Below are 25,960 nucleotides of genomic sequence, written 5' to 3' on the forward strand. Positions count from 1 at the left end.
TCTTTCTTAACCTGCATGCACCTTTGAAATGGTTGACAACACCAGCATCCATCTTGGTCCAGTTTTGGAGAACTGCATCTATTGTCATGGCTATGACTAGTATATGAGTTGGGACATTATGTTGAGGTTGGACAGAACATTGGTGAAGACTCTTCTGAAGTACTGTGCCCAGTTATAGAAGGAATATTATTAAGCTGGACAGGGTTCAGAAAAGATTTACCAGGATACTGCCAAGAGTGGAGGGTTTGAGTTATAGGGGGAGGCTAGGGCTATTTTGAGGGGTGACCTTATAGAAGTCCATAAAATCATGAGGGGCATGGATAAGGTGAATGGGCAGGAGTCTTTTCCCTTGGGTGGGGCATTTCAAGACAGGGGGCGTATTTTTAAGGTAAGAGGAGAAAGATTTAAAACACTGTGTACTCTGTGGGACTGCAGTGGGCTAGATCTCCAACCTGTTTGCCGATCCTTTTGGCGCGCATTCATTTTAAGCCTAAACAGATGTTCACAACATCCCTACCCTACCTTCTCTTTTTGTACTGTTGCCCCTCAGACAGAGATATGAAGCTCCTATTGCTTTTCCCTTGCCTTTCCAATTGGCGCAGACACAAAGTCGGGGAGCCCTTCATGGTTGTCACTAGTCCTCAGTCAAGGGAGATGGCCTTCAGTCAGGAGGCCCAATCACAGCAAGTTAAGGGCAGTCTCCAGCACCAGTCTAGGGTTTGGACACTGTCAGCTTAAGTGTTCAAAGTCAGGATCAGTGGCAGATGGCCTTTAACCCTGAAATGTGTGAGTGATGCACTTTGGAAGAACAACAAGACAAGGGAGTACTCAATGAATGGCAGGTCACTAGGAAGCTCGGAAGGATGCAGGGATCTTGGGGGGCTTATCTCTGAAGATGTCAGGATAGGTTGACTGGGTAAGTAAGAAGGCAGTTGGGGCACTTGCTTCCAAGGGAAATGGAATTGGGTTGCACAGCTGTTATTTTTGGTTTTGGTGGAGTGGTCTCACAGTTAGCCACTGAGGAAGTAGCTTATAGGGCAAAGTTATTGGTGTTGGGGATTGGTGGAGAGGACAGCAAGTGAGGGAAGATGAGCGGGCAATAGGGAGAATAGTAGGGCATGAGACTTGGTGATGAGTGGGTGGAGTAACAGAGGTGAAGTCAGTGTGAGGTATCAGAGAGAAGTTGGTGGCACTAATGCTGATGGAGTGGAGGAGGTCATCGATCCTTCTTCCTCCATTGGTGTGCATCCCTCCTGATGGCTGAGACTATAGCAGCCTCAGATCAGGTTGGCATGGTCTTGGAGATAGTGGACATCTGCTTCTGCACCACTCTGTCCACCAAGACCATGCCCACAAAGTAGGTCATCAACTTTCTCTTCTCGACTACAAGAACAGCAATCATTGGGAACATTGCATGGCTGCTCCAGTATAAACCTGCTTGTCTGGGTGTATAACAACCTTTTAAAGATGCTGCTGCTCCCAGGATTGCCAGTTCATTCCATGATACTCCAGCAATAGCTAGTTTTTCTAGGTGTAATGAATGGTAAAAAGGGGCTAGAATTGGTTAAGAGGGGTGTCTTGGGATAGGGTGGGTAGTTAATGAGGCGAGTTCAGTAAGATACAGTGATAGATCGTGTTAGGTCTCACAGGGAAAACCCTTTCCCAAAACAGGATTGAACTGACACTTAGCCAAAATACTGTAAGGTTCGTCCTTAAATGTCTGCTAATAACATTTGGTTCTACCTCACACCAATGCCCTTGTCTCTGAATTGACAGGCTGCCCATCTAACATCCAGTGTAGGTTGAGCAGGTCGTTCATCCAAAGCAGTATGAGTAAGAACAAAGCCATTGTATTCAGGCCCTGCTACAAACTCCATTCTCTGGTTCCCCGTTTCCTCCCAGGAATTATAGCAGGCTGAGCCAAATTCCTCACGTACTGTGTCACATGTGACTCCAAGATGCTTCAAGTGCCATCTCCAAGGTCCTGTACATCTACTTCCCATCTCCATCTGTGCCTCAGTTCCTCCCCCTACATTATACCCTTCAGAAATGTGTGGATCACCTGAAAATCTGCTGATGCACCAAGTTCATTTCACCTAACGGTCATGCAGTATCTTTGGTTTAGGGCTCCCATCTTTGCTGCCAAATGCTTCCTTGGTCTCACCCCTCCATGGCTCTGTAATAGTCTCCAGTCATATAAGCCTCTCAGATGTCTGCATTTTTTTGTGTGAGACCTTGTTAGAATGCCTGACTTTAATTGATTCACTGTTGAATTCCCTCCTAAACATCCCTGCCTCTGAGTCCTCCTTTAAGATGCTCCTAAAAACCTTCCCCTTTGCCTAAACCTTTGATTAGTTGTATTAGTGGGTGGCATGGTGGCACAGTGGTTAGCACTGCTGCCTCACAGCGCCAGAGATCCGGGTTCAATTCCCGCCTCAGGCGACTGCCTGTGTGGAGTTTGCACGTTCTCCCCGTGTCTGTGTGGGTTTCCTCCGGGTACTCCGGTTTCCTCCCACAGTCCAAAGATGTGCAGGTCAGGTGAATTGGCCATGCTCAATTGCCCGTAGTGTTAGGTAAAGGGTAAATGTAGGGGTTTGGGTGGGTTGTGCTTTGGCGGGGCGGTATGGACTTGTTGGGCCGAAGGGCCTGTTTCCACACTGTAAGTAATCTAATCTAGTGCTTTGCTACCAAATCCATGTGAAGCATCTTGGAAAGTTGCATTCCATTATAGGTGCTATATAAATAAAAGGTTTTGATGTCATCCATCACATGTTGTGTCATTGAATCAAACCCAATCCTTCCTCATCTGGTGGACTGACACACTCAGTCATACATTAGATATGATCAGGAGCAGATAGTTTATCAGAACCTCATTTAAAATTCCTCATCAATCCTACACTCTCATCTTCTCTTGGCCTTCATGTGGTCCTCAATCTCTCCAATAAGGAGGGGTTCCCACCAGGGCTCTCCAATTGGGCTCCTGGGTGCCAGTTCTAATCTCCATCCAGTGGTCACAGGATCAGCCCTCCCCCTTCACCTATCCAACTCTGCCCCTGACCTTTGGCTGTCAAAATAAAGACTGGCCAGTGAGCCTGGAAAAACTTAGTCACTCACAAAAGGAACAGGAGACAAGTGAGCAGAAATATTCGGAATATGAAATACGGCTCACTTTGCAGTGAATCAGTTCAACAATACCAATATTACAGTAAGTGCCACACATGCCAGACCCGCTACTGAATTATAATGGGCCAGAGAAAGATCATCTGCAAGTTCTTTACTGTTCTGTTGACTGGATTTGAATGGAATCCTCAGTTTCCTTGACAGGAATTGCAGCCAGAAATCAGGTTCAGGAATCTGATTTCAATTAACGAACAAAGTGGGTTAATGAAAGAAATATGTTAGAGCTCATGAACGAAGACATTTGAGATATAAAAGACATACCAAATCCAATACGTATGAATGTTTTCAATAATTCCCTTTGTGTTGACGTGTGGTTTGGTGGAAAGAAATTGACTCAATATTTATTACACTTGCGCTGTCACAGAATTACTCATACCGTTATCAAATAAAAAGGGGATCTACTAAATAGAAGGTCAGACCTGAAACAGCAAGTCAGGCAGCATTCGAGGAGCAGGGAAATCAACGTTTCGGGCAAAAGCAGGGAGCCTCCGGGGTGGAGAGATAAATGGAAGGGGTGGGGGGGGGTGGGGGTGGGGAGAAGGTAGCATAGAGTACAATAGGTGAATGGAGGTGATAAGTCAGAGAGGAGGGTGGAGCAGATAGGTGGGAAGGAAGATTGGCAGGTAGGACAGGTCATGAGGATGGTGCTGAGCTGGAAGTCGGAACTGGGGTAAGGTGGGGGGAGGGGAAATGAGGAAACTGGTGTAGTCCACATTGATGCCCTGGGGTTGAAGTGTTCCGAGGCGGAAGATGAGGTGTTCTTCCTCCAGGCGACGGGTAGTGAGGGAGCGGCCGTGAAGGAGGCCCAGGACCTGCATGTCCTTGGCAAAGTGGGAGGGGGAGTTGAAATGTTGGGCCATGGAGCAGTGGGGTTGATTGGTGCGGGTGTCCTGGAGATGTTCCCTGAAGTGCTCTGCGAGAAGGCGTTCAGTCTCCTCAGCGTAGAAGAGACCACATCGGGAGCAATGGATATAATAAATGAGGATGGTGGGCGGCACGGTGGCACAGTGGTTAGCACTGCTGCCTCACAGCGCCTGAGACCTGGGTTCAATTCCCGCCTCAGGCGACTGACTGTGTGGAGTTTGCACGTTCTCCCCGTGTCTGCGTGGGTTTCCTCCGGGTGCTCCGGTTTCCTCCCACAGTCCAAAGATGTGCAGGCCAGGTGAATTGGCCATGCTAAATTGCCCATAGTGTTAGGTAAGGGGTAAATGTAGATGTAGGGGTATGGGTGGGTTACGCTTCGGCGGGGCGGTGTGGGCTTGTTGGGCCGAAGGGCCTGTTTCCACACTGTAAGTAATCTAATCTAATCTAATCTAAATGATATTGGTGGATGTGCATGTGAAACGTTGATGGATGCGGAAGGCTCCTTTAGGGCCTTGGATGGAGGTGAGGGAGGAGGTGTGGGCACAGGTTTTGCAATTCCTGCGGTGGCAGGGTAAGGTGCCAGGATGGGAGGGTGGGTTATGGGGGGCGTGGACCTGACCAGGTAGTCACAGAGGGAACGGTCTTTGCAGAAAGCAGAAAGGGGTGGGGAGAGAGATGTATCCCTGGTGGTGGGGTCTGTTTGGAGGTGGTCTGTAGATGATACGATTTATGCGAAGGTTGGTAGGGTGAAAGGTGAGGACTGGGGGTGGGGGGTGAGGGGTGTGGGGGGTGTGGTTTCTGTCCTTGTTACGGTTGGAGGGGTGGGGTTTGAGGGTGGAGGTGCGGGACATGGATGAGATGCGTTGGAGGCATCTTCAACCATGTGGGATGGGGAAATTATGGTCTTTAAAGAAGGACACCATTTGGTGTGTTCTGTGGTGGAACTAGTCCTCCTGGGAGCAGATATAGTGGAGGCGGAGGAATTGGTAATACGGGATAGGATGCTCCCGATGTGGTCTCCTCTACATTGGGGAGACCGGACGCCTTCTCGCAGAGCGCTTTAGGGAACATCTCCAGGACACCCACACCAATCAACCCCAACATTTCAACTCCCCCTCCCATTCTGTCGAGGACATGCAGGTCCTGGGTCTCCTCCACTGCTGCTCCCTCACTACCCAACACCTGGAGGAAGAACGTCTCATCTTCCGCCTCGGAACACTTCAACCCCAGGGACTTCACCAGTTTCCTCATCTCCCCTCCCCCACCTTACCCCAGTTCAAACCTTCCAGCTCAGCACCATCCTCATGACCTGTCCTACCTGCCAACCTTCCTTCCCACCTATCCGCTCCACCTCCCCTTTGACCTATTGCCTTTACCCCCACCTCCATCCACCTATTGTACTCTATGCTACCTTTCCCCAGCCCCACTCCCTTCCCATTTATCCCTCCACCCTGGAGGCTCCCTGCCTCATTCCTGCTTTTGCCCGGAACGTCGATTTTACTGCTCCTCGGACGCTGCCTGACCTGCTGTGCTTTTCCAGCACCACTCTAATCTTGGCTCTAATCTCGAGCATCTGCAGTCCTCACTTTTGCCTGAAACATGATCAGTTCATCTCTCCACAAACACTGCGCAGACCACCTCAGTATTGTCAGCACCCCTTTTTGTGTTCTGATTGTCAGCCTGTCTCACTCTGTCATGAAATGTGTCACTCATTCCACAGCAAACAAGTCCTGGAGTGGGAGTTGAAACTAAAGCTTCTGGCTCAGAAACACGGCACTACCAACTATACTCTAAGACCTCCAGTGTCTCTTTGTACCCATGTCAGCAACCAATAAACAAATTAACTAAGTGACAGCCCTTTCAAGGGGCATGATTACATTAAAGGCAAATTTATCAAGGAAGGGAAATGTATCAAATGTATGTTGTAGTCCTGCCCCCCGTGGGGTCCTCCAGTCACAGAGGAACCCTCAGGCACATATGCACTCAAGGAATTGCTCACTCAGTGCTGAAAAGTGACAAATAACTGTTGTGTCACACAAATGCCAGGCAATAACCAACTCTAACAAGAGAGAATGTAACCATTGCCCTTTGGCATTCCATGGCATCACCATCATTGAAGCCCACACAATCAACATCCTGGTGTACACCATTAACCAGAAACTGAACTGCACTCGCCATATAAATACTGTGGCTGATAAAGCAGGTCAGAGGTTAGGAATCCTGCAGCACCGGCTCCCCAAAATCTGTCCACCATCTACAAGGTATGAGTATGGAGTGTGATGGAATATTCCCCGTTTTTCTGGACGAATGCACTTAGGGCTCCTGAGACTGCACCTTCCAAACCCCAAACCACTGCCATTTATAAGGTCAAGGGCATCAGATATATATGGGAACACCATCATCTGCAAGCTCCCCTCCAAGTCGCTTGCCATCCTGAAGTATATTGGAAGTATATTGACATTCCTTCAGTGTCATTAGGTCAAACTCCGGGAATATCTTCCTGTGATAACCTCAATGAGGGCCATGGGGAAGCACTAATTAATCTCCTTGTGGACTTTTGTGGCACAGTGGTGGTGTCCCTACCCCTGGAACAAGAGACCTGAGTTCAAGTCCCACCTGCTTCAGAGGGATGCAATAACATCTCTCATCAGAAAAATAAGCTAGGCAATTTTTAAAAATAAACACATCTTGTTGAGTATGAGTTCTCAGGTAACAGGCAATGGCCTGTCCAACTGGAACTCACCACCTGAGTCCTTTATAAAGCAGGCCAAGACAGGCCTCTAGTGGTGTAGTCACACTATCACTACCTCTGAGGCAGGGGGCCTGGGTTCAAGTCCCACCTGCTGCAGAGATGTGCAATTACATCTCTGAACAAGTTGATGAGAAAATAAATATTAAAAAGGATATAAAGGAATAATAAAGCAGACCCATGGGAGAGGTGATGGTTTAGCAAAGTTATCACGAGACTATTAATCCAGAGATAATGTTCTGGGGTGCCAAGTTTGAATTCTGCCGCGCTGCATGGTAACATTTGAAGTCAATAATTAAAAAAGATCTAATGATGACCAGGCTCCTGTGTTGCAGTGATATTGTCCCTGCCCTGAGACCAGGAGGTCTGGGTTCATAATCCTACCTGCTCCAGAGATGTGTAGCACCAATTCTGGACAGATTGATTAGAAACTAAAGTGGAACATGGGGTCAAGTCCCACCAGCCCCAGTTGTGTGTCATGAACAGATTAATTTTAAAAATAATAAAGCAGACCTATCCATAACCTTCGCCCAACCCCTTTCTTTTAATGGTTCACATTGTCCATAATGGACTGCCATGTAAACTTCGAATTGGCTGCACAGGCAATTGCTGTTGGTGACGGGTAATAGTTAAAAACAAAAGTCATGGTGATAGAAAAATCATTCTGTCATGTATGATAAAGCTCCCAGATATAAAAATAAAGCAGACCCTTAAAAGGCTTGGTGGCAGTGTCACTATCTTTGAATTAGGAGGCCTGGCTTCAAGTCCCACCTATACCAGAGGATGTGTAATAACAGCACTGAGCAGGTTGTTTAGAACATACAATAAAACAGACCCATCTTCTGGTGCAGTGGTATTGCTGCTATCTCTGAGCTAGGAGACCTGAGTTGAAGTCCCACCTGTTCTAACATCTATGTAACAGTTTGATTACAAAACATATCAAATAAAGCAGATCCAGGGGCCTCTTGTGGTGCAGTGGTAGCATTTCTATCTCTGAGCTAGGAGGCCCAGGTCCAAGTCCCACCTGTTCCAGAGGCGTGTAATCTCTGAGTGGTTGATTAGGAAAACATCCCAAAGCAGACCCAGGCATAGGTCTACAGAACTGTTTGTCTCAGGCTGGGACTACTCTGTGTACGCCATCAGGAGTGGCTCTATTTAGGTGTTCAACACTAAATAATGTTCCTTTCCAGTCAGATTTGCTGAGTTTTTATACCTCCCTCATAGCATTGTGAATCCACCTATAGGAGGTCAAGAAGGCAACCCACCATCACCTTCTCAAGGGCAACTAGGGATGCATAATAAATGCTAACCCAGCCAGCGATGCCCACATCCCATGAGGGATTAAGACTAAACACCTACATACACAACCTTAACTTACACAATTTCTATTGTGTACAGGTTATCATTTCTCATTTCAACCTACAACACTGGTAATTTTAATAGGTTGACTTGCCTCTCTCCCCTCCAAGTGATTATCTTGCCCTCTTGCCATACCAACCAGTACATTCCAGGCTCTATCTTCACCTGTGCCAAGTTAGCTAATCTCAAGCAACACCAGTTTCAGTGGTACAGAGTCAAGGTTCCTTTCATCCAATCTTTTCTCTAGTAGTCCCTGCTGGGGGAACATTGTCTGTATGGATGTGAGGTGGGGTCAGGATCAGGTTATTGAGCTGCCCAGACTCCAGCCTTACCCAAAAACACAGAGTAACTCACTGACAGTCAGTGCCTGAGTGCTCACAAACAGAATAGGAACTGGATGAAGTGTTGAAAGGTAATCAGCACCTTTTGTAACTGCTCTCCGCACAAGCAACAACCTTTCACACCGCAAGAGAAAGGGACAGAGAAAATGGTTTTCTTCAATGGGTTCCAACCTTTATAAGTGTCCAGGTGCCACTCTGACACCTTTATAAGTGTCCAGGTGCCACTCTGACACCTTTATAAGTGTCCAGGTGCCACTCTGACACCTTTATAAGTGTCCAGGTGCCACTCTGACACCTTTATAAGTGCCCAGGTGCCACTCTGACTTAAATCTTTCATCATTTCTCACTTACTGAAATCTTACTCAGTAATAGATCAACTTCCAGACCCAGAGATCATTTTTGAGCAGTGAATTAAGTGAATTGGTGTCACTGAGGTCCAGACAAGTGATGATAGCTGGAATGGAAAGGTACTGATTTCAGGCAATTACAGGAATTGAGCAGGAAGAAATAGGCCCCTTGGTTTATGACCAGGGGTATTCTTAAAATCATAGTAATAAGTGAAGCCGGGTATGATTTGACCAGCAGTGTTTACTGCATCATACCCGAGGGGAGAGTTTCATTAATTGGAAGCTGGGCTGAGAGGTGACCTGATAGAAGTTTATAAAAAATGAGAGGTATAATTAGAGTTAATGGTAATTGTCTTTTCCCTAGGATGGGGATTTCAAGACTAGGGGGAATATTTTTAAGGTGAGAGGAGAGAGATTTTAAAAGAGACATAAGGTAAAGTTTTTACAGAGGATGGTTTGTATGTGGAATGAACTTCCTGAGGAAGTAGGGGGACGTGGGTAGTTACAACATTTAAAAGACACTTGGATAAGTACATGAATTGGAAAGGTTTGGAGGGATATGGGCCAGGAGCAGGTAGGGTGGGACTAGTTTAGTGTGGGATGATGGTCGGCACAAACTGTTGAACTGTAGGGTCTGTTTCCGTGCTGTATGATTCTATAACCCTGACTATGACTAAATATCTTGAGTCTGCACCTGACAGTCAGGTGACATATGCAGATTTATCTTCTCACCTGAGCTGCTAGTTTCACAAAGAGAGATTCTTTCTCCTTTCCTGGTTTACTGCTCCTTTGTGAACACTTCCTTGTACTTTTCCCAAATTGTGACTCTTCATGTATCAAGTGTCAGCTCACTATGCTGACCACAGAGAGTGTCATCTTGCCCTTGGCCAGTATTGAACCCACTTGTAGTCAGCAGTTTGAGTGAATAGTCAAACACTGATTCAGTTTGTCTTCCCAAATTTGCAATATAGAAAACTGTTTTGTTCCCATTTGTAAGATTTTTAAGTATATGAGTAAGATGCTTTGATAAAAATAAAAATGACTTTGTATTTAAAGAATTCAAAGATAGTTTGAAAGATTGGTTTAAAACCAACAGATCATCAAACTTACCATTTCTGACCCTCTGCTTCATGTTGTAAAACTTTATACCCAAACTGACTCTTCTTTGGTCCTTTGAAGATCCTGGCTTGCTTCACATTAATGTTGAATGAGTCACTAAGGCCTAGTAGAACAAATAATGGATGATTAGATACAAAATAAAAATTCCTGCGGACTGCCCACCGATGACTTCTAGATCAGGTACAGCGTAAGGTTACATAGAGATTAAAGCTCACTTTACTCTTTTAAACCAAAAGCAAAGCTCTCGCCAGTTAGTCCCCATCAACATTCCCGGAGAAGTACACCACAGGGTTATATACAGAAGAGATCAGAAATTTATTTTGGACTCAACCGAATACTCCAATAAAAATGAAAGAAGACATAATAAAAAGCAATTAAAAAATTAGTCAAATTATAGTTTCTCCCACACATCTAAATATTACAGGTCAGTTCTTCTAGGTGCCCTGGTGAAATCTGCTCCCCTTCAAACACGATTACAAAATGAACCGTGCTTTTAGCATGCTGTGGTTTGTGGGAACATTGCTGTACCATACTTCTCTGTCACATCATCTACATCACAATTGAATATACTTCAGAAGTACCTATGAAGCCTTAGAGCATGATGGGACACGCTGAGATGTGACAGCGTGTGAATAAATAAAAATCTGCCTTTTTGCTCCACATAGCAAGAGGCAGCTATGGATTTAGAGCCATCAAGTAACCATCTGGAATCCAACTGAGTGCCTTACACCTTCCGCAAGTTCTCACAGAGACAATGTCAGGAATGGACTGGATTTGCAGAACGTCAGAAAGTATGAAACATCCATTACTTCCAAATGTAACCAGTGCATGGTTCAGAACCGGTTCTCATCTCTCTCTCTGAAGAAATGTCTATAGGGAGCGCTCAGTTATCCTTTCCCTCATTTAATTTCCAGCAATGGGAATGTTTTAAACAGAAGTTGTTGTTTGTCAAAGGAAATTTATTGTTAGCAATTAACTTGGCAAGTTAAAGGGGGTTTGCTAAGTTACAGGAAGTTTCTCTTGAAAGAGTTGTCCGTTACTGCAGCAGATCTCCTTAGGGATGAATAAACCACCTTCAAGCATGATGAAGATACAGAGCTCCTAATATAAGGTGGAAGTATCTTTGACTACAGGGAACATTTCTTAAAGGAACTTGTTCCTGCTTCCACATCCATTCCTCCCTCCCAGTTATCTTCTCTCAAGACACATGCAGTGTAATGTTCGAGACAGCAGCCAGTCTCTGGCCAAGAGAGAACTGTAGCTCAACCTGATTTCTACAAATGTTTAGATTACAGCGGTGCCTGATTTCTACAAATGTCTTTCCAATTGTAGCCTCTGCACAGACTTCCTCTCACTTCTTTACCAGGGGCTATTGGGAACATCCGGGCTCCTTTAACTAACGCTGAGCATTGTGAAGGACTCAATCCCGTGTACCTGTGTTTTTGTTTTTGCCGCTATTTACCTATTATTTACTTATCTATGCTACTTAACTATGTGATCTGCCTGTATTGTTTGCAAGACAATGCTTTTCATTGTGTTTTGGTACACGTGACAATAAATTCAATTCAATTCAATCCACCCTCCAGTTTCTCAATGCAATCATCAGGCAGAGGGTCAATCCTATCCTCATTCCCATCTAATATCCACCTGGAACTGGTAAAGGCAGCAAATTCTACATCGAGAAAGGTTCAAACATGGGTCCTCCTGCTCTCTCAGGGTCAATCCCATAAGCAGCAGAGAGCTCAGTAAGTCAGCTACTAAGAAGTGCACCAGCTATTAGAGGTTTGAGGAAGAACGTTAGAACCAATGTTCTCAACAAGGGAAAAATGCTTAGGTTAATGCATCGAAGCTCCTTGACTCGGACAGTATAATAACAAAACCAGTGAAGTAGATGTATTGCAAAATGAAGTACCTGTGTAAGTACTAAGGCAGGGAAACTAAATCCTCATGTGGTTTCAAGCAAACAAAGACTTGGAATGAAATGATGCAGATTGGGGAAGGAGCAGAGGGAATTCAGTGATGAGTTATAAGACACTTTCCTTGAAGGATATGAAACCATGGCAGGAGGTGGCCATTTGGCCAGCCAAGTCCCTCCTAGCTCTCATCAAGAGTCATTTATCTAGTTCCACATCCTTGCCTTTTACCCCACAGCCCTGCAAAAGTTATCTGTCCAGGTGTTTATCCAATTTCCTTTTCCAAACCACAATCCTTGCTTCTACCACAATCTCTGGCAGTGCATTCCAGATCCTAACCACTCACTCCATACCAAAGTTCATATACATATTGCTTCAGGGTCTTCTGCCAATCACCTTGTATCACTGCTCTGGTTCTCGGCTTTCCAGCCAAACAGAACTATTCCTCCCCATCAACTTCCTCTTAGCCCCTCATGATTTAAACATTGCTATCTTCTCTCTTTTCAGCAGCAACAGCTTAGCTCATCCAATTTATCTTTCCTCATCCCTGGAATCATTATGATAAATCCTTTCTTAGGGCTTTGCTTGTAATCTTGCTAAGTTAGGTATTAGCAGTCAGGTCAAGTTTAAATTGCCATACTTGGTTTTTCTTTTGTAGTGTTGAAAGGCAATGTAAATTAATAAAATATCATCCAGAGATATCCTTGATGTTTATCATGCAACCGGTGTTGGAATGTGCTTCTGGATGCCAGATGAGAACAGAATTAAGCTGTGATATTTTATACAGTTGATAACGCAACAAGACTCATGTAAGCTCAGGGGAATGTTAAGTCACTCGGACCTGACCATGAGATGTGGGAGTTGAAGGAGGTCATGCAGCCCATTAAGTATGCTCCATCATTCAATAAGATCATGGCTGGGATAATAGTCTTCTATTCCACTGTCTTGCCACTTCCCATAACTCCGTATTCCCTTGCAGATTAAGAATTTGTTTATCTCAGCCTTATATAAACTTGATGGCCCAGCCTCAACAACGTTCTGTAGTGAAGAATTCCACAGATTCACTATCCCATGAGCAAAGAAATTCCTCCTCATCTCTGCCTTCAATAGGTGACTCCTTACTCTGAGATTATGCCCTCTAATCTTAGCCTTTCCTACAAGGGGAAACAACTACCCCACATCCACCTTGTAAAGTCCCTAAGCATCTTGTAGGTTTCAATTAGGTACCTCCCATTCTTTGAAATTCCAATGGATACAGGTGCACCCTACTCAATCTGTTCTCCAAATCCAGCATCAGGCCAGTGAACTTTCTCTGCACTGCCTCCAACGCCAGTTTATCCTTTCTTAGATCAGTGGACCAAAAAGCCCCAAGTGCACATGGAACAGTCCCCAATAAACGTCAGTAACTGTTGGAGAAACGGAACAATGTCTAAAAAAACTGTTACATTTTTCTGCCCAGGTTTTCTGCCATTCTACCAACGTAAAATAAAAATGAGTGAGGATTAATGCTACATGTTAGGAGCCAATAGTCCCAGTATTAAACAGTGATCTCATCTTTACTAGTGGGACTACCTCACTGCTGCTTCTCACATGCCAGAGACTGAACCTTTCTGAACCTTACTCAATTCCTCGTTCAAATTACATATTTCTAAATTTTCTTGCTTTTCCAACAAAACAAAGAAAAATTCACTAATTTTAGTCATCTCATAAATTCCACACCACAGCCTGTTCCCACAGGAGTTTGGCAGGACTTTGTCAGTGCTTTTAGGATGTAAGTTCATCTTCTTTCACCAGTTAAATTCAAGGCTGCGTGCCAGACAATCCTGGAGCCTGACCTGAATTTCCTACTACAGACAATCCAGAATGTGGCTATTCGTAATCAATAATCCTGTCAAAGAGAAACAATGGTAGCAACTTAAATGTGAAAAATTAGACACCCTCAGTAGCACTGGGGCCCTGTCTATGTCTATTCCGAAGGATGGAAAAGTCAACTAGTGTCTCCTGGAAAATATCCATGTAGGTGTCAGTGAGAATTAGATTAGTTCTAAGAAGGCATCGTAACTTCAAGCAGCCCTGCCAACATTCACTGCGATGAATGAGCTACTGGAAGCTGCTCCAGGCTTTTGTGCAGCTGGGCACAAAGGAGGCTGAGGTCTTGAAAAGTGTAGAAAATGGGCCCTCAAAATGGGATGTCAGTGCAGATGAAGTATTTGAATAGTGTTGTTTCAAGGATAAATATTGGCTAGAATAACTGGTGTGTTTCAAATTATGTCATTGAGTCTTTCATATCCACCTGTAAGAGATAGTGCCTCAATTTAACGGCCCTTCCAAAAACTGGACAGCATCCCCTAAGTACTGCACTGAAGGGTGGGACTGGATTATATACTCAGGAGCAATGTTTAAAATCAGAATAACCTGCAGAACCCAGTGAACCCACTGAAGCAAAGCAAATGATTTTCAGTTATGTTTTACAAACTCTCTGCCAGCTATCTACTTTCATGCTTTGAGGAAGAATAAAGCAGAAAAGACAAGGACATTGCATTATGAGAAACAGACCATATTAGTCACATCTACCATTATTATAGCACAGCTTTCTAGTTGCCTATATTGTAAGGATCATTATCTTTTCTGTTTTTTGATTGACGACTAATGTGGGAAAAAGAACTGCTTTGAAAACCAATGATTGCTGCATTTTTTTAAAAAAGCAGGTTAGCTGATGCTCATTGTAAGTGCTGTTTACACAGCTGTTGGTTCAAGCAATGTGGAAGTCTGGTTAGAGACTAGCTGGAACTAGGGAGAGATAGGCCAACAGCATGTATCTGATTGGTTGTGAAACAGTGGCCAATTATCAAAGGCAAAAGCCTCTGCCTGACAACTATGGTGTGATTGGCTCTGAGGCAGCGGAACAGCTTGGGGATGTGAATATTCAAGACAGGAACTTTTACTGGATTTCTAGAAGTGAAGGAGCTGTTTTATCTCTGCACTATAAAGTTTCTCCAGCCTGAAGTTGACCAGTTTATTTCCCCTGTTGCAGCGTGATGTTTAATAAGGCAGAGACCTTTACAGGTGCGAACCAGTCACCCTGTGCCTCCTGCAAACAAGTGAACATCCCTGGAGAAGGGAGACTAGAAGCAGCATTCTGATCAAGGGGATTATCTCAGCAAACCCTGTGGACAGGACCCACTGAACTGCCTTCCCAGTCTTTCCAACTGCCCAGACCACCCCATTGTTTCTGTGTCTGTCTGTATATGTATATAGAGGGGCAGCTTTAGAGTTTAACAAGTACAGTTATATGTCAATGGTTTAGAATTGCTTACCTATAATTAGAATCTATTTATTTGTAATAAGCAGTCATTGTTAAGTACAGAAACCTGGTCTATGCTTTCTGTTAACCTGGGTTTAAAAGACAGAGGAATTAGTAAGTTCTTCATACTTTTCAAAGTAATAACTCTGAGAATAGCAGGGTTTGATTTCTAGCACATTATCCCAATGAGGGGTGACAGCATCATCACACAGTTAGCACTGCTGCCTCACAGTGCCAGGAACCTGGGTTCGATTCCAGCCTCAGGCAACTGTGGGGAGTTTGCACATTCTCAGGGTGGCATAGTTGGTCAGTGATTAGCACTGCTACCTCACAGTGCCAGGAACCTGGGTTCGATTCCAGCCTTGGGCAACTGTGGGGAGTTTGCACATTCTCAGGGTGGCATAGTGGCTCAGTGATTAGCACTGCTACCTCACAGTGCCAGGAACCTGGGTTCGATTCCAGCCTTGGGCAACTGTGGGGAGTTTGCACATTCTCAGGGTGGCATAGTTGGTCAGTGATTAGCACTGCTACCTCACAGCGCCAGGGACCCAAGTTCGATTCCAGCCTTGGGCGACTGTCTGTGTGGCGTTTGCACATTCTCTTTGTGTCTGCGTGAGTTTTCTCCGGGTACTTCGGTTTCCTCCCACAGCCCAAAATGTGCAGGTCAGCTGAATTGTCCATGCTAAATTGCCCATAGTGTTAGGCGCATTAGTCAGAGGGAAATGGGTCTGGGTGGGTTACTCTTTGGAGAGTCGTTGTGGACTGGTTGGACCGAAGGGCCTGTTTCCACACTGTAGAGGAATCTAATCTTAAAGGTAGACAGACAAGAACAAAAGCATAATAGCTGTTTCACCAACTCCAGCACACACAAAACCAGATGCTGCATTCCAAGATGGAGAGACCTGAATAATTGTTGCTAGTGATTAATTTACCTTGTCAGAATGTCACCTCCAACTGGGTTCCTTGTGTTTGAGTATGCAGCAGCAATACAATGTAAGTTGAACCTCTCTGCCCACAATGCTACTACCCTCTCTGTGTAGTGTGACTGTCACTGAACCTCCTGACATACCAGAGGGGTGAGTGGGGCTGATTTCAGCTCAGACCCGATGTAGCAAGGCAGGTGCGGTTCTTACCAACAGTGAGGTGACTCCAGTGTAACTAAAGTTGAATGAGAATAGAGTGTGTTGGAAGACAACACAGCAGACGGTTGAGTGGAGATTCAAGGTAGTGTATTCGGAATATAACCAGGTCTCTCAAAGCTCTCAGCTCCTGCATTCCTCTGACATATTGATGTTTTTAGTGTGGGTGGGAAAGATTCTTCCTGTGTGGAGAGGGGAGGGTGGGACAGAGCCTCTACTGTTGGGAGAGAACAAGCTTCTTTTTGATTTCTCCATCCAGACTCATATCCCTACTCCGATTTAGCTGCGTCACCAGAAACACCAGCAATTGCTTTTTCACCTCCTCTCACTGATTACTTTGATTCCTCTCAAGGAGTAATCCAAACTGCAGTATCCTGTTTTACTTAGCTACCTGAGTATACATTTAATATGAATTTACAAGAAAAAAAAACTCACAGCTGTTGCATGTGTGTATTTATTTTGGTGAAACATGTGCAGTGGTTTAAAACGGTAATTTATTCTTACAAATAAGGCAGTGATGGAAAGAGTTACTAATCTTGTTCCAGAATAAGACATTATCTATAAAGGTACATGTTGTTTGGTACATGCTTCAGTGGGTGTGGGGGGTCAGGGAAGGTGGCGAATGTGAGTTCTATGCAATTGCAAAGATTTCTGAGATTAGCACAATATTAAAGTGTGGAGTTATTTGTATGCATTTTCATATGCATTTTTCAGAATCTGCAAACACTTTCTATTCAAATTTTTGTTGTCACACTTTAATATCAACATGTAACATTGAAACAGCCGATATAAACAACTCCAATAAAACATCTGTTGCCTATCACCAGCGAGTTGTGAGCTGCAGTGTCCAACTCCTAAGTCTTGCCACCATCTTGGATATTTGTGTCTGAACACCACTGGCAGCTTTGAGTTTGTATTTTCAAACAGCTGTAAACCTGCTTCATATGTCTCGCCATCTTCACAGGCAATGTAAGGGAATGAAATAAGCTGGTCAAACATTCAGTTCCAGAATACATTCCCGTGCATGTGTGAGCCCACTTGACAGGAGAAACACAATCAGCTTTCATATTGAATATTCCCTTAAATTATGAATAGGTGAAAGAGGAGTAGGCCATTCAACCCCTTCAGCCTGAGCCGTCATTTAATAAGATAATGGCTGATCTAATTGTCACCTCAAATTCGCAATTGGGCCTACCCCGAGAACCTTTAACATAGATCACATAACAATACAGCGCAGAACAGGCCCTTCGGCCCTCAATGTTGCGCTGACCTGTGAACTATTCTCAGCTTGTCCCCCTACACTATCCCCAAATCATCCATGTGCTTATCTAAGGATTGTTTAAATCTCCCTAATGTGGCTGAGTTGACTACATTAGCAGGTAGTGCATTCCACACCCTTACCACTCTCTGAGTAAAGAACCTGCCTCTGATATCCATCTTAAATCTATCACTCCTCAATTTGTAGTTATGGACCCTTGTACTTAACAAGAATCTAGCCAGTTTTGCCTGAAAGATATTCAAAGATATTCATTCCACCATCTTTTCAGGAAGTGAGTTTCAAGACTCTAGCGGTTAAGAAGGGGTTCAGCACGCTTGCCTTCATTACTCAGATCTTTTGAGTATAAGAGTTGGGATGTTATGCTGAGGTTCTCTCAGACGTTGGTGAGGCCTCTTCTGGAGCACTGTGTGCAGTTCTGGTTATGCCTGTTAAATTGGAGTGGGTTTAGAACAGGTTTACCAGGATTTTACCGGAAATGGAGGGTTTGAGTTATAAGGTTGGGTAGGCTGGGACTTTATCCCCTACAGTGTAGGAGGTTGACAGGTGACCTTATAGAGGTTTATAAAAACAGGAGGGGTATAGGGAAGGTGAATGGCAGGTGTCCTTTCCCTAGGGTTGGGGATTTCAAGACCAAAGGTCATATTTTTAAAGCAAGGGGAGAAAAATTTTAAAAAGGCATGAGGGGCAATCTTTTCACACTGCAGGTGGTTAGCGTGTGGAATGAACTTTCAGAGTAGCTGGTGGATGCAGGTACAGTTACAACATTTAAAAGGCACTTGAAATAGTCCATGGATTGGAAAGGTTTGGATGGCTATGGGCCAGGAGCAGGCAGGTGGGACTGGTAAACTTTGGAATTATGGTTGATATGGACTGGTTGAACAGAAGGGTCTGTTTCCGTGTTGTATGACATTATGACTCAACTCACTCAACTTTAGCCCTTATTCTCTCTCCACGGCTAAACTGCTGAGTATAGCCAACATCTTCCATGTTAATTCTAAATATCCAGCATCGACACTGTTTCGTTAGTGTTCAAGAGTTAAGTGGACCCTGTGTTGCTATGACTTAGCACATAGACAGCATGATCTGGACATTGTGCGCCAATGATATGAATAGTCATTGCATCACACTGGTAACCCCTCCCAGTCACACATGCTACCAGTGTGGTTTTTGAGGGAAAAAGATCCAAAATTGCAGATTTACATGAAACCACAAAATGCATTCACCTCCTAACAAGCAAGCTGCAGCTATTTATTTTCATGGCTGATGGAGGAAGTATTTTGAACAGGTTCTTTCATCTACAAAACATGTGGAAGAAATATTACATTTGTTTGCCTCAGGCCTTCCAATGCATCACCATTGACGAGCCTCCCACTATCTTGTATGTCAGTGAAAAGCAAAAGTTTATTTAGATCATCTTAACACAGCTTCAACAGCAGAGCACAAATATTTCACAGCCACAGGCTCAACTCTTGACCTCTCTAAGCTACCTATAAGATTCTACCGTTAGTTCCAAGTACAATGATCTCCGCCAATAAAACAAGCAAGAGAAATGATCTTTGAGAAAGCCACAAACTGTCCAGGTTTGGATAGACATCATCATCACTACTTGATCACAACTTAAAATTCTTGACCTGAGAGCACAGACACCAACCACAGCAACAATTTCAGGTATCCCACTCACACCTGACATTAACTTTAATGATAGGCAATAACTTAGTATTATCAAGGAAGACTGAACCAACTTTAGCTCATAACCTTGCTGTGACTTTTAACCCAGAGATGAGCTTCCAGTCACATGCTTGGTCTAGCTGTAAGATCACCTCTATGACATCAGTGAAGTCTAGGACCCTCCCTCAGCTCTTCTGCACTGGAATTATCACCCACGTCTTCACTACCTCTAGACCATATTCAAGCATTCTCCTAGCCAGTCATCCATTTCTTACTCTGTCGTCAACTTGAGGTCATCCAAAGCCCTGGTGCCCATGTCCTTACTCACAACAAATCCAGTTCCCCCATCATCTGTGTGCACACTGACTTACACTGGCTCACAGTTCCATATCTCTTATTCTCACAAAGCTCTAAAATATCAGTGTTCCTTGAATTCTTCTTGAACTCTTGAACAGTCCCGGCTTTAAGTGCTTCACTTCTAGTGTTGCACCTTCAGCTGCCAAAGCCCCAAATTCTGCAATCCCCTCCTATGTACTCCACCCAATCACAAATACTACCAGACTGCTGGTGCTGGCAAAATGACCAAAATTGTAGGGTTTGGTGAAAACACAAAATGTATTAACCTCATCACAATCTGCAGCTGCTTACCTTCTGAGAGCTATTGGGAGCTAATGTAGGTCAGCGAGAATATGGATGCTGAATGAGCAATAGGAATGGTATCAATGAGGACATTGAGTCATAGAGATGTACAGAGCAACATGGTGGCTCAGTGGTTAACACTGCTGCCTCACAGGGCCAGGGCCAGAGCCAGGATTCGATTCCACACTCGGGCAACTATCTGTGTGGAGTTTGCACATTCTCCCTGTGTCTGCGTGGGATTCCTCCTGGTGCTCGGGTTTCCTCCAACAGCCCAAAGATGCGCAGGTCAGGTGGATTGGCCATGCTAAATTGCCCATAGTATTCAGGAATGTGTAGGTTAGGTGCATTAGTCAGGGGAAATGTAGAGTAATAGGGTAAGGGAATGGGTTTGGGTGGGATCCTCTTTGGAGGGTAGGTATAGACCTGTTGGTCCAAATGACCAGGTTCCACAATGTAGGGATTCTATGATTCTAAGAGCACCGTCCAGCTCATCCATGCTGATCACATATCTTACATTAAGCTGATCACATTTGGCAGCGTTTCGCCCATTTCCCTCTAAACCCTACCTATTCATATACTCATCCAGATGCCTTCTAAATGTTGTAATTGTACCAGCCGCCACCACTTCTGGCAGCTAATTCCATACACACTCCACCTTCTGTGTGAAAACGTTGGCCCTTAGGTCACTTTTAAATCTTTCCCCTCTCACCTTAAACCAATGACCTCTAGTTTTGAACTTCCCCATCCCAGGGAAAAGACCTTAACTATTTACCCTATCCATGCCCCTCATGATTTTATAAACCTGTATAAGGTCACCCCTCATCCTCCCATGCTCCAGGGAAAACAGCCTCAGTCTGTTCAGCCTCTCCCGATAGCTCAAACCCTCCAACCCTGGCAACAACCTTGTAAATCTTTTCTGCACTCTTTCAGGTTTAATAACATCCCTCTAATCCTCAATAGGCAGGATTTCCTATTCTCTTTAGTGACATGGGCAGTGGGAAATTTGGGAAAATAAAGCAAAAGTGAAAAATTCAGATTCTTAACATCAAGAAAAAGCTATCTGATTTTCTCCTTAACTTTTAAACAGTAAGTTCAGAATCTTGCTAATCAGCAGTGACTACCTTATTGCCACATATTTGAACCTCATTATTAGTTACAGTTATCCTTATTTCCATGGGGTGTTCCTAATTCTCCTCTACATCTTCAAGACAAGAGTGAGGGTACTTATATTGCAGCAGCTCTCTCCTTCTTCCCTGGGTCTTCATCCAAGTCTGTCTGCACAACCAAGCACCTGCATGTTCCAAGGACACCTTCCTTCTCAACCCTTTGTCCATGCAAGTTGGCATCAACAAACCACTAGCCTGACCACATTGTCCCACTTGGTCCAACTCTCAGACCTTCCAGGACTTGAGCCTGGAGCTCCAGGGGTCTTGTGACCTGCATGCTTTTTCCTGGGTTGCTTTGTGTTCAGGGACATCATATATGCCCACACAGGATGCACCTTATGGCTCTCAGCTTCATTTCTTAATGCTCACTCATTGTACAGCTATTTGAAACCTGCCAGCCTCCAAGATGTGCAGTTCCTTTTAACACATTGGGAAAAGCAGTGGAGGGGGGGTGAACATGTTCCTGTACAGCACCATGCTGGATCAATGTCACAGCCACAGCTTAAGACCATAGCATGTGCTTCAACAAAATGACCAGGTCTGAACATCAAAAGGGACCAGTCCCTAGTAGGATCAAAGGGGACCGTGGTCAGTCAGGTAGTACTGACTCGTCCAGCTACAGTACAGAATTTGGCCATGGTCAGTCCTGCTGGGAGGTACAACTAGTCAGAGGATTACAGTTATGTTATGAGGATATCTATCTGGGGTAGGGTGGGGTAGGGTAGGGTGGTTCAGGGTGTAGAAGGGTTAGCGAGATGAGTACGCCGCTGCAGAGTTTGAGTGAGTGGCCACAGACAGAAGTGGTATTTAACTGTATCAACAGCAGAGATCACTCACCTTCACCTTGTTCTGTTGAGGATTGTGATTCACCCCACACACTGTAGTGACCCCAGTTGCTATCTCACTCCAGGCTGGCTGAATCTGGTGAGTTGGCCTCCTCTGCTGGTCAGCAGGAAAGAGCACTGACCCTCTTACCATCACCAAGTCATTTCCTGCTAGTGAAATGAGGTGCCAGCTTCCCTTCCGGGGCTATGGTATTAGATTAGATTACATACAGTGTGGAAACAGGCCCTTCGGCCCAACAAGTCCACACCGACCCGCCAAAGCGTATACCACCCAGACCCATACTCCTACATTTACCCCTTCACCTAACACTACGGGCAACTTAGCATGGCTAATTCACTTAACCTGCACATTTTTGGATTGTGGGAGGAAACCCGAGCACCCAGAGGAAACCCACGCAGACACGGGGAGAATGTGCAAACTCCACACAGAGAGTCGCCTGAGGCGGGAATTGAACCCAGGCCTCTGGCTCTGTGAGGCAGCAGTACTAACCACTGTGCCACCGTGCCGCCCACAAATCTTGGCAATAATGTGGAGTATCACCTTGTGAGGAACTGTTCCTGACTTGTGGTGTCTTAAATGGTGCACTGCTCGTGATTAGTGGCATGGACATCACAAAGTCCCAGGAACAGGGAGCACTTCCACCTCTCCTGCTGCATATTCCAAGAGACGTGCCCTAAAAAGGCCGATTGCAAAATGAATGAGATGGAGAGCATAACGTTGCATGGGAAAAGTTGGTACAGACCTGGCAAACTGTAGTGAGGGGGGGGTGTTACAGGATTATGGGGATGGAAGAGTAAAGGACACTGAGGCCTTCCATCAGCCATGGTTTATCAAATCATGAGGGGCATAGACATGAGGAATAGCAAAGGTCTTTTCCCCAGGGTGAGGGAGTTCAAAACTATGAGGCGTAATTTAAAGGTGAGAGGAGAAAGATTTAAAAGGGACCTGCAGGGCAACGTTTTCACATGCAGGGTAGTTCATATGAGGAAGTGGTAAATGTAGCTATAGTTACAACATTTAAAAGCAATTTGGACAGGTACGTGAACCGGAAAGGGATATGGGCCAAATGCAGGCAAGTAGGAATAGTTTAATTTGGGAAATTTGGTCAGCATAGACGAGTTGGACCAAACAGCCTGTTTCCATATTGTATGACTCTATGACTCTAAATGGCGGAGTAGGCTCAACGGGCTGAATGGCCCCCTTCTGTTCCTATGTTTCTATCTACACTAGTGTCTCTTTAAATGGCTTGGTATCAGAATAATTGTTCCTATCTACCTTCATACCTCCTTAAATAGATAAGTGTCAAAATATTGCTTTATAATGATCTTGTGGAGCGTTATAACATTAAAGCAACTACATGAGTACAAGTTGCTGATGTTGTACATAACCTGAGAACATACCTCTTTACGTTCATTCATCTGAACCTCAATGACTTCCCTCAGCCAAACCCTGTTTCTGGAACCTCTACTCAAATCAAACTGGATCTTTCTACACTGCAGCTCAGTTACTCCCCAGAACTGTCACACACTCTCTTTGTTGAGGGTCAACCACTATTTGAAACAAAAGTATCTTTAGCCTATTGAACTGATACAGGAAAAGCACCACAGAACAAAGCTGTAAAGTGAAAGAACTCTCATCAAACCAAAGAAATTCCACTACATATCATGAGGGTCACACTGTTCCTTTGCTGTGTGAGCTACCTGGAGCAGCCGCATCACTCTCATATCACTCTTTCTCATTCCCTTTCTTTTCTGATCCTGAGAATACAATATTTGAGGGAAAAATATGAATGACAGAAATGGAGCAGTAAAAAATGTGAAAGGGGAGAAAAGCAAAGTGACATAAGGACACATAAGGAGGGTGGGAGAGAGAGAAGGGAAAAGGAAAAAAAAAACATATTCCTTACCTTTCCACAAAATGAATAGGTAGAGCACAAAGGAGAATCTGTTTAACGCCATGGGTACAAACAAATGTTAGATCAGCAGCGTCTGGCAATCAAAGTGCTCACATTCCCAGATCTTTCACTCCATCCAGCGCTGACCTGCCTCCAATGTTTATGCCCCTGACTCGAAGGGTGCAGAGTTTGCTGGAGCCAGAGAGCTTGATGTTCACATTGGAACAGTAGCACGATTGTGCTAAATATTTCCTTTTCTTATTATTGAGGTTCCTTGCTCCACTGCCTTGTTTTCTCACTCCACCTGATTTTTTAAAATTTTATTTCTGCTGCTTATTAGGTTTCCTATATATCTGGCTTCTACATCTATTCTTGGCAGATCTATACGAGCTTTCCTTCTGACTTTTCCTCTCTGTAATCTCTGCTGTCTTCGTCTTGCACCCTATACAAATATATCACTGTGGCTCTAATTCACTCCATAGTTTGCTTAAATATTTTTCTCTTTGCATTTGCTGCAAATTTACTTTCTTCTTTTCACATACACGCTTTCCAAATATACCAGGTACTTTCCCTGTTTCTCTCAAAATAGATTTGTCTTTACTGCTGCCTTCTCTCAGTCCCTGTCATATTTCCTATTCCCTTATTAAATGCAGGAGAGTTTTGAGATATGTGCCAGACTGTTTTACGTTACTCACTTTATATACAGCCTGTGGTCCTGGTGCTTAAACACAGCCCCGCCCACAGGCAGGGCAAAGTTACACTTCATCCAGTCACCCTCTCTGTCTTTTTCTACTCCTGAACTGTTGCTGTGAGATCATCTGACTGATTGCCTTGGAGCTACAGACTCTATTGTTCCTTGTGGAGGATGCTTTAAAGAAAAAAGTACAATTTTATTTACTACACGACAGCCAGATCTTTTCAATAAGCTTAAAAAGGAACACGTTGGTGCCACGGGTATGCTTCACTGTTCTAAGTGCTGCCATTTGGATAGGACCACGATTATACTGCAAGAACACCTGATTCTGTTATTTATCTCATTTGCAATTTGTGGACCGTCATAGGCTCAAACTTACTACTTAATCACAAACTGTTGACTCCATGTAAATAGATTCTGCTTCCCAAAACTAGTTGAATGATAGTCCAGAACATTTACCCATTATCCCATCTCCATTCTTCATCCTGAAACACTGACAGTTCACACCATGGTTCTTTCTGAATGTCAGTTTATACCTGTCAGGATTGACCCTAAGCTGATTTTGAACCAGACAGTTTGCTTCATTTCCCAACACCTTTGTAGGAAGAAACCTTTTGTCTGATCTTCTCTGCCCTGGATCAGATCCTGGTTGCAAATAGAGTCAAGTGTGTGGTGTTGGAAAAACACAGCAGGTCAGGCAGCATCTGAGCAGCAGTAAAATCGACGTTTCGGGCAAAAGCCCTTCATCAGGAATGAGGCTGGGAGCCTCGGGGGTGGAGAGATAAATGGGAGGGGGGGTTGGGGTTGGGGGGGAAGGTAGCTGAGAGTGCAGAAGGTGGGTGGAGGTGGAGTGAATGTCATAGGTCGGAGGGGAGGGTGAAGCAGATAGGTGGGAAGGAAGATGAACAGATGGGACAGGTCATGAGGACAGTGCTGAGCTGGAAGGTTGGAACTAGGGTAAGGTGGGGGGAGAGGAAATGAGGAAACTGGAGAAGTCCACATTGATGCCATGGGGTTGGAGGGTCCTGAGGTGGAAGATGAGGTGTTCTTCCTCCAGGCATTGGGTGGTGAGGGAGTGGCGATGGAGGAGGCCCAGGACCTGCATGTCCTCAGCAGAATGAGAGGGAGAGTTGAAGTGTCGCAAATAAAGGAGTGAACACAAGATTCTCTCAATCTTTGGAAAACCTTCACAAAACTTATCTCTATGTGAAACTCTCCCTTCCAGGATCAACATCCATTTCCTTGTGAGGCATTATTGGGTACTCCTTACTTGCAGTGTCTCATTTGGCAGTATTCTCGACTTGAAATCAAAAGGTTTTCACTTCAAGTCTCATGCTTCAAATATAGGCTGATAACCCAAAGCAGTACTGGGGAAGTGCTACACTGTGAGAGGTGTCACCTCGTGGATAAGATGCTATACATGAGGTGCTGTCCACTTTTTGGGGTAATAATTAAAGAT

At 44.6% G+C, this 25,960-nt stretch overlaps 1 protein-coding gene across 1 annotated transcript in view; it reads right to left on the reverse strand.

The window, feature by feature from the left end:
* LOC140453890 (integrin alpha-10-like) overlaps positions 1-24,743 on the reverse strand; it is a 57,684-nt gene extending 32,941 nt beyond the window's left edge. The window contains exons 1-2 of the mRNA XM_072548749.1: positions 23,820-24,743; positions 9,951-10,062 (exon numbers count right to left, since the gene is read on the reverse strand). Coding sequence (XP_072404850.1) covers positions 9,951-10,062; positions 23,820-23,871 — 164 coding nt within the window. The 5' untranslated portion in view covers positions 23,872-24,743. The remainder of the gene's footprint in view (positions 1-9,950; positions 10,063-23,819) is intronic.
* Between the last annotated feature and the right edge of the window lie 1,217 nt (positions 24,744-25,960).

The sequence above is a fragment of the Chiloscyllium punctatum genome, chromosome 28 (assembly GCF_047496795.1).
Source record: "Chiloscyllium punctatum isolate Juve2018m chromosome 28, sChiPun1.3, whole genome shotgun sequence".
Classification (NCBI taxonomy): domain Eukaryota; kingdom Metazoa; phylum Chordata; class Chondrichthyes; order Orectolobiformes; family Hemiscylliidae; genus Chiloscyllium; species Chiloscyllium punctatum.